The sequence below is a fragment of the Brachyistius frenatus genome, unplaced genomic scaffold (assembly GCF_029030835.1).
Source record: "Brachyistius frenatus isolate BFR_SWC_R1_liver_20210118 unplaced genomic scaffold, ASM2903083v1 Contig_210, whole genome shotgun sequence".
Classification (NCBI taxonomy): domain Eukaryota; kingdom Metazoa; phylum Chordata; class Actinopteri; family Embiotocidae; genus Brachyistius; species Brachyistius frenatus.
This window is the reverse complement of record NW_027210809.1, coordinates 401,314-410,756: the sequence shown is the minus strand read 5'-3', so window position 1 is coordinate 410,756 and position 9,443 is coordinate 401,314. Positions and strand designations below refer to the sequence as shown.

The 9,443-nt window shown below is 46.3% G+C and overlaps 1 protein-coding gene across 1 annotated transcript; it reads left to right on the top strand.

Annotated features, from left to right (window-relative positions):
* Positions 1-5,285: 5,285 nt before the first annotated feature.
* Positions 5,286-7,664, top strand: LOC138633139 (E3 ubiquitin-protein ligase TRIM21-like). The gene is made up of 2 exons (XM_069719202.1): positions 5,286-5,346; positions 5,445-7,664. Exon 2 carries the CDS (start codon positions 5,454-5,456, stop codon positions 6,960-6,962), a length of 1,509 nt encoding a protein of 502 aa, XP_069575303.1. The 5' UTR covers positions 5,286-5,346; positions 5,445-5,453; the 3' UTR covers positions 6,963-7,664.
* Positions 7,665-9,443: the final 1,779 nt, after the last annotated feature.

Below are 9,443 nucleotides of genomic sequence, written 5' to 3'. Positions count from 1 at the left end.
TGAGTGAAATTAGCTGTTTGTTAGCATTGTTAGCTGTTTGACGGTGCATCGCTGCACAAAGAGACAACTTTGAACAAGGATGGCGGCCAGATTCAAAATAAGGTTCACGTTTCTTTGTTGTTTCAGGCTTTTTGAGGGACGTTTCCCTTTTATTCTGTCAGTCAGCGGTGCAGAAAGACAGAAAAGTACGACGCAGGAACAATTACAGTCACAACCATGTGGTGTTTGGACTTAAACCACGAAGGCTTCGGACCTGCAGCTGACGCCTCATTTAATAAAAACAGATGAAGAGGCTTCATCCTTCAAGAAGAAATTTAAAAAAGAAAAAACACAAAACTAAAGACGTTTACCAGGAAGAACACGTTTAAAAACGACAAAGTGGGAGCTGATTCGCTGTAAGAAGGTCGAATCTTCTGAAGATTTTAAGTTAATAAAGTAAAACAAAAACAAAAAAGAAGAAGTCGTGAACTTTAAGTTCTTTTGTAAGAACTTTGTAACTTGAATAAACAACCGGGAAACGGATGGAGGCTTCAAACGGACGCGCCCACGCTTCGTTAGCAGGACGCTGCTAATGAATCAGTATCGATAAGATCTGATCAGCCCTCTGATTGGATGAACTTTTATCCTCCGGGATCGATGAAAGATTCAGGTGAGCTCAGCTCAGCGCCTCGCCGTCATTAATCAAGGTTTTGTTCGGGAGGGAAGACTTTGACAAAGGCGCTCTAACTTTCACCTGCAAGCTAATTTATAACACACACACACACACACACACACACACACACACACACACACACACACACACACACACACACACACACACACACACACACACACTGATTCTTTCTGCTGATACTTTCCAGTGACGACTCGGCAGTCGGCAGGTTTTCTATTATTGATCGCGTGTTTCTTTTCATGAAGCTTCGCGCTGCCAAATTTTTTTCCGTCGCGTCAAATCCTTGAAATTTCAAACGAACCCGTCTGAACTCGCGTCGTTCTGATTGATGACGTTCTGATTTACAACTTTTAAAAAGAGCCTCAAACACAACAACTCAACATATTTTGTGGAAAAAGTTTGGGTTATTTTGAAGTAGGGAAAATTTCCAATCAGCATTCAGCCTAATTTTGAATCAAAGAAGTCCTTCCTCCTCTCCTCCTCCACTCCTCCTCCACTCCCCCCCTCCTCCTCCCCTCCTCCTCCACTACTCCTCCCCCCTCCTCCTCCTCCTCCTCTCCTCCTCCACTCCCCCCCCTCCTCCTCCCCTCCTCCTCCACTACTCCTCCCCCCTCCTCCTCCTCCCCCTCTTCCTCCCCCTCCTCCTCCTCCCCTCCTCCTCCCCTCCTCCTTCACTCCTCCCCCTCCTCCTCCTCCTCCTCCTCCTCCTCCTCCTCCACTCCTCCTCCACTCCTCCTCCCCCTCCTCCTCCTCCCCTCCTCCTCCCCCTCCTCCTCCACTCCTCCTCCTCCCTCCTCCTCCCCTCCTCCCCCCTCCTCCTCCTCCTCCTCCTCCTCCTCCTCCTCCTCCTCCTCCTTCCTCCTCCCCCCTCCTCCTCCTCCCCCTCCTCTCCTCCTCCTCCTCCTCCTCCTCCTCCACTCCTCCTCCTCCTCCTCCTCCTCCTCCTCCTCCTCCTCCTCCTCCTCCCTCCTCCTCCCCTCTTCCTCCCCCTCCTCCTCCTCCACTCCTCCTTCACTCCTCCCCCCTCCTCCTCCTCCCCTCCTCCTCCACTCCTCCTCCTCCACTCCTCCTCCCCTCCTCCTCCCTTCTCAAGTCGTCACGTTTGCTAACCTCTAAAGTCTCACAATTTAAACAAAGGGTTCAAATAAAAACTGTAAAAAAAAAAAGGTTTTAAAAATGAAAAGATCAGCATAGCAAAACAGAAGGACCCTGATTCAATTATACCTGACCTCTTGTCTCTGAGGGTTGTCACGGTAACAAGAACACCTGGTCATGAAAATTGCAGGCTAAACATAGACTGCTAACACACACACACACACTCTCACTCACACACACACACACACACACACACACACACACACACACACACACACACACACACACACACACACACACACACACACACACACACACGGAGTGAAGCAGTTGAGATGAAGCTTTCATGATCCCAGTGGGGGGAAGTAAATAATAGTCTTTTTTGTGGGTGATACCCACAACTACACACACACACACACACACACACACACACACACACACAGATAACAACACACACTCGGAGCAGGTCCTGTGGGTTTTATTAGCAGAGTGTGAAGGCTGAAGGTGATGAAGCCTGAAACACCTCTGGAGTGAGCGCAGTGTGTGTGTGTGTGTGTGTGTGTGTGTGTGTGTGTGTGTGTGTGTGTGTGTGTGTGTGTGTGTGTGTGTGTGTGTGTGTGTGTGTGTGTGTGTGTGTGTGTGTGATACACTCCTGTTTGTGTACCTCTGAGAGGACCGGTTCTAGTGTTAGACCTCGGCGGACAGGTCGAATCCACGTTCTGTTTTAACGTGAGGTTTCAGGGTTTGAAGTGTTGAAACGAGCAAAGCGTTGCCGTGGTAACCCAACAGAGGTCGGACACATTTACCGAATAATTTTTTTTTTTAAAGTATATATGCGTCTATCGTTCTTCTTCATTTCCTGTTTTTAAAACAGCGCCTGGTTGTAGTGTGTAACTCCCGTCAGAAGGTGGCGGTAATGCACATTAAATCAGCTTTAAAACTGCCCCTTCGTCACAGCATCCAAACTACCGTACTACTTTTTACTACAAACGATAGATACGACCGAGTGGGTCAAAGGTCAAGACGCACTTCGGTTCACGTCAGGTAATAAAAAATTTAAAAATTTAAAAAATATCGCCCCAAAAAACTGTTTCAAGTTCGTTCTTTCAAATGTGTCATAAAAAAAACAAACCGAGGTGTTCAAACTCTCCTCAAGGCCGTAAACGGAGACACGTCATTGGTTGATTGACAGCCCTCATTCATCTCCGTAATCGTACTCCAACCACCGCCATTTAAAATACAAATGAACTTGCCTCCAAAGTGTGTGTGTGTGTGTGTGTGTGTGTGTGTGTGTGTGTGTGTGTGTGTGTGTGTGTGTGTGTGTGTGTGTGTGTGTGTGTGTGTGTGTGTGTGTGTGTGTGTGTGTGTGTGTAATGAGGCCTGACTTGGTTAATAACTCAAGGTGAGGTTTGCTTTCGGATGCCAAAGCTCACACACACACACACACACACACACACACACACACACACACACACACACACACACACACACACACACACACACACACCTTTCTTTCACCTCTCGTTCCCATTCAATCTTTCTCTGAACCGTGAAATCATTTCTTTTTTGCGAGTCTATGTTATTTTTTAACGTGTACAGCGAGACGACGGTTTATTCACACGGAAAAATATCCTAAAGACATTTAATATTTACACAAAGACACGTCGGGGTTTTTATGTTTTTGTCTTTTTTTTAACGTTTTCTATGGAAATGTGAAAAACAAACGGTTGGAAACGAGCAAAAGACTTGAGAGGGAGGACAAACATCACCCACAGAGTGTGTGTGTGTGTGTGTGTGTGTGTGTGTGTGTGTGTGTGTGTGTGTGTGTGTGTGTGTGTGTGTGTGTGTGTGTGTGTGTGTGTGTGTGTGTGTGTGTGTGTGTGTGTGTGACATTAAAGGATTATATTGTGCACAAAGGAAACAAACGCAGCTGTGGGAGAGTAAAGAAAAGTAAAGATACAAAAACCAAAGTCCCGTCTTTCGTCAACATGGCCTGTTTGATTGACAGGCCCTGTCGTGCAGTCGGGTTTACCTGTATCCAGCCTTTATGCTAAGCTAAGCTAACCAGCTGCTTCTTCCTTAAGTTTAATGTTTAATCGTACAGACGATATCGCGGTGTTGATATTCTTATCGGACTCTCAGCCAACATCCAGAACATCGAACGAAGCGCTCTGACAGACCTCGGCGGAATTAAAAAATACTAATGACAGACTATAAATAAGATGATAAACAAACCCAAAAGGTCACAAATAATAAACACCGTCATTATTTTCCTCTTCGTCGATCCGCCTTCGTCATTACCAACGAGGCTAGTGTAGCGGTTCGATAGCCACTGGGCTTCAGTACAAGTGTGAATGTGAAAGAAGCTCATCCATTTAAAACCTATTACATACACACACACACACACACACACACACACACACACACACACACACACACACACACACACACACACACACACACACAGATCACTGACACACAAAATACATTACAAAGGTCATTAAGAAGATATTAGAGGTGTCGGTGTCGTTATAAATTCTCAACATATTAGGGAAGTCATTAGGATATCTGGGTCAGCACACACACACATATATATACACACACACACACACACACACACACACACACACACACACACACACACACACACACACACACACACACACACACACACACCTACCTGAGTCCATCCATCACTCAGACACACCTTCTTTTAGTCATTCTGGATTGTCTGTCTCACTCATGAATGACATTAATAACCTGTGTGTGTGTGTGTGTGTGTGTGTGTGTGTGTGTGTGTGTGTGTGTGTGTGTGTGTGTGTGTGTGTGTGTGTGTGTGTGTGTGTGTGTGTGTGTGTGTGTGTGTGTGTGTGTGTGAACCCCCATCTACTCGCTCTGTATTAGTAAGTTTTTTTGCTTTTAGAGATTAAATATCACTCCGATCTTTCACCGCGTGTCTGTGACTATTATCCTGTTTCTCAGTGATACCAGTCAAGGATACTAAGCCCCGCCCCCTGTACAAGAAACCTGATTAAACCCTAGGCCTGTCAATCAAAATCAGACATGCCCCCCCCCCCCAACTTTTGTTTTGTTCTCTTCCTAATGACTTGTGGAAAACATTCTTTGACTTTGTATTTTAGGAGAAAATTGATGTTTTTTTTGTTAATGGGAGTTTATTAGAGGTTTTCTGTAGTCGGCCCCCTGGTGGTGCTCAGCGTTATTGCACGTTAAGACACTAACGCATTTGGCTTCACTTTTCAGACCTCGATCCATTTTTATACCAAAACCAAAGATGTCCTCGTACCCGGGTCATGAACGACCTCTTTAAGAGTCCGATTCTGGGACAGACAGAAAAAGTCTGAACATACTTCGCTGAACTTGGAGTCGAGCCATGAAATGAATAAAATGCCACCAATGTCCCAAAACTGGTTTACCGGCAGAAAGAGACGTAACGACATTCACGATTGGATTCCTGGTGTGTGAGAGAACGAACTAAAACCTTCGTCCTGCAGAAGAAGGAAAGTTTCACGAGTGACTTCTGGTCGTCGGGCCTTCGAAGGATTTATCAGCCAACATCGGTGAGTCCAGATGTTTTTACACAGAATAAGTGAACAGGAGATTCACCAGTAGGAATATAAATTCGTGTTGTGACGTTAAGCTTCAATTCTTGTTCTAGAGATTCAGGATGTCGTCCAGCAGCTGCCTGCTGACTGAGGAGCAGTTACTCTGCGGCATCTGTCTGGCCGTGTTCACCGATCCCGTCACGCTGCCGTGTGGACACAACTTCTGCAAACACTGCATCATGCAGCACTGGGACAGCAACGTCCGCTGCGAGTGTCCGTCGTGCAGGTACCCGTTCTACAAGAAGCTGGACCTGCACGTCAACATCTTCATATCCGAGATGGCGGCGTACTTCAGAGAGTCGGCGGGGAGGAGCGGCTCGCAGCAGCAGGTCGCCGAACCCGGAGAGGTCGCCTGCGACGTCTGTACCGACACCAAACTGAAAGCGGTGAAGTCGTGCATGGTGTGCCTTGCGTCCTACTGCGAGACCCACCTGGAGGCCCATCGGACGTCGCCGCCCCTGAAAAAGCACCAGCTGACCGACCCCGTGGAAAACCTGGAGGGCCGGATGTGCCGGACGCACGACAAACCTCTGGAGCTCTTCTGCGAGACGGACCGGACCTGCGTGTGCATGCTGTGTCCGGTTCTGGACCACAAGTCGCACCAGGTCATCCCGCTGAGGGAACAGTTCGAGAAGGAGAAGTCGGAGCTGGGGAGGAAAGAGGCGGAGCTCCACCGGCTGATCCAGGACAGGCGGCTGAAGATCGACGAGTTCAGGCAGTCGCTGAAGCTCAGCAAGGAGGCGGCGGACCGAGAGATGGCCGACGGGGTTCAGGTCTTCTCCGCTCTGATCCGGTGTTTGGAAAGAGCCCAGGCGGAGCTCATCGGGACGATCGACGAGAAGCAGAAGGCGGCGACGAAGCTGGCCGAAGGTCACGTCCGGGAGCTGGAGGAGGAGATCTCGGAGCTGGTGAGGAGGCGCGCCGAGGCGGAGCGGCTGTCGCGCTCCAAAGACCACCTCCAGTTCCTCCAGAGCTTCCCGTCGCTGAGCGTTCCTCGGTTCACCAAAGACTGGACGGACGTCGTCGTGGACGTGCCGTCGTACGAGGGCGCGGCGAACGCGGCGGTGGACCGGCTGGAGAAGACGCTGCACAAGGAGGTGAAGAAGCTGCTCGGCGAGTCGAAGCTCGTCAGGCTGCAGCGGTCGGCGGCCGGCGTGACGTTGGATCCCGAGACGGCGCACGCGGCTCTCGTCGTGTCCGACGACGGGAAGCGAGTTCACCACGGCGTCGTGAGGAAGACGCTCGCGGACAACGCCGAGAGGTTCGACCCGAGCTGCTGCGTCTTGGGGAAGCAGAGTTTCTCCTCGGGGAGGTTTTACTTCCAGGTCGACGTTAAAGGGAGGACCAGGTGGACTTTGGGAGTCGCCAGAGAGTCGATCAAGAGGAAAGGGGCGATCTCTTTGTCCCCGGAGAACGGACACTGGACCGTGTGGCTGAAGAACGAAGACGAGTACGCGGCGCTCGTCGGCTCTCCGTGGCGACTTTCTCCGGATCCGAAGCCGCGGACGGTCGGCGTGTTTGTGGATTACGAGGAAGGCGTCGTCTCCTTCTACGACGTCGACGCTACATAACTTCTCTACTCCTTCACCGGCTGCTGCTTCTCTGAGAAACTCTTCCCTTTCTTCAGCCCCGGTCTAAATAACGACAGCATTAACTCCGCCCCGATGGTCATCTGTCCGGTCAGTCGCAACGATATCTTCTTGTAAAAAAATACCGTTTTTTTCTGTGTTCCTTGGTTTGTTTCGCCTCAGGCTTGTTTTACTGCTTTTTTTGGGCAGCTGTGGACATATTTGTTTGGCGGTTTCTTTGTGGTGGGAATGATCCGACCTGGATGTGACTCAACCACGGGGCAAACTCAACAAATATGAGTTTTTAAATGAAAGACTTTTTCCTTCGCTCGCAGCTCACCTGTAAAATAAATCGAGGTCGAACGTGGACGAGAGCTAATGATGAAAGTTGTTTGGTCTTTGAAAAGGTCAGAAAATGGTGAAAAATGTCAACCAAAGCTAAAGATGCTAACAAAAAAAAATATTCAGTTTGTTATCACAAAGGACGAAAGGAACCAGAAGATATTCACATTTTAGAACCCAGAATGATGAATCAATGATAAATGAATCAACAACGTGATTTATTGAGTTATGGTTGCAGCTCAAAATGAAACATGTTGTTTGGACGCTCATCATCTTTTTTCCCAATAAACTGAACGACTGTTTTGGTTTTTTTTAGCTTCTTCGGTTCACCAACCGACTCATCCCTTGATTGGGACTCACGGACTGTAAATAAAGATGTTCAAAGGCTCCAAGGGTGTCTTTAGAGTGTAATACCACCGAGGGCCACTAGGGGCTGGCACCAAAAAACCTCCGTCTCCAATAGACTCCCATTAAAAAGGAAATAATTCCAGCATTCATTAGATATTAGGACTGTTTGGGGGGGGGGCATGTCCTGTTTGATTGACATGCCTGGAGTGGGTGGGGCATAGTGAGCCAGATCCCACCTTATGGCTCCTCCCCAGTTTGTCTAAATATGGTCACATCTGGCGAAAAAAAAAAAAAAAAAAAACACAAGATGGCGTTTTAAAATGACAGTTCTCGAATCTGTGACGACGGGTCGACGTTTGTTTCGGACGACAGAAAACTACCAAGATGTGTTTTGACTCGCGTACGAACGTCGGCACTTTCTATTCACGCCACAAACAACACGACCCTGAAATTAAAGCAGCTGAATGGAAAGCTCTCATTCCTCTTTTTTTTATATTTATCGACGCACACTCTTCTCCTAAAGTTACAAGTGAAAAGTGTTGTGACAAAAGGGCTTTTAGATTGTTGTTTTTTATTTAATGGAGGGAGTTTGTTCAAGGTAAAACTCTCCCGATGAGTTCGCTGCCATTCATTTTCCGTGCAGTAAAGAAAAACGTCCTTCTACGAACTGTCGGCTGAGTTCTGGCTTTTTTTTTTCTTTTTTTTTTGTTCTACCCGAGCTGGTGCTGCCGCATTTCTTTCTGCATTTTTTTGAACGGTTGCGTAGCGTTGCATGCCTGCAGGTGCACCGTCCCAGCTTTATGAAGCCATTCCTCAACCACCGCCCTTTTTTGGGCTGCCGCTCGTCAAGTCGCCTCACATTAATATTCCTGCTTTCTGCGCTCTGTAATATTAACAACTGTGATACATAAATCTGTAGAGAAGAAATTAAACTGCAGAGGTGAAAACTGACAGAAAAGTTTTGGACAAAAGGGGAGAAAAATGCTTTTTAAAAATAAAATAAAAACTGTACGAGGGTCTAAAGACGAGATACAGGTAAACACTGACAGATATCACTTTGAAACTTTACAAATTTATTACTTATTAAAAAACATTGTCTTCCATTATGTGTTTCGGGATTTTTTTATGTTTTAAATATGTAAATAAGGGACTCTCTAATTAAATATGCATTAATTTGCATACATTTTCAGGACAGAAATCTGAACAAAATACTTCATTTCTTTTTTCTTTTTTTTTTTTTTTTACAGAGGGGGTTTTGGATGTTTTCTTTTAATCCCTCCTATAAATCAGAAAATACTGTCAACAGTCATAAAAAAAAAAAAATCCATGTTTTTCGGAATAAAATGTGATTTAAAACCCGGCTATGAATTATGCATAAACTAAGTCCTCAGTAAAAAACTTTCAGAATATAGATGGGAATAAAAAAACAGATGTAAGTGTTGCTGAAGAGGAGATTCATTTTGAGAAAACAAGAATTAAACATATTAAAGATAAAGTACATTTGTATTGTAAAATTAAAGGCCAATTTTTTTTTTCAAACTTCTTTTTCAAACAGCTTTTCACATACAGAGCAGAGAAACATAAAACTGAGGATTTCTGAGCCCATGCAGTGATTTCCACAACAGAATCATGGCTGGTTTTAAGATGAAGATGAGAGTTTTCGTTTTGTATTAACTTTATATTTGTCATATATTTTGTTTTAGACTCATCTGGTACTTCATACATTTCTATTCCTGTTTGACAGCATTATTTGACAGCCATCGTTTTATTTTGAAAATACTACGATGTTTCCTG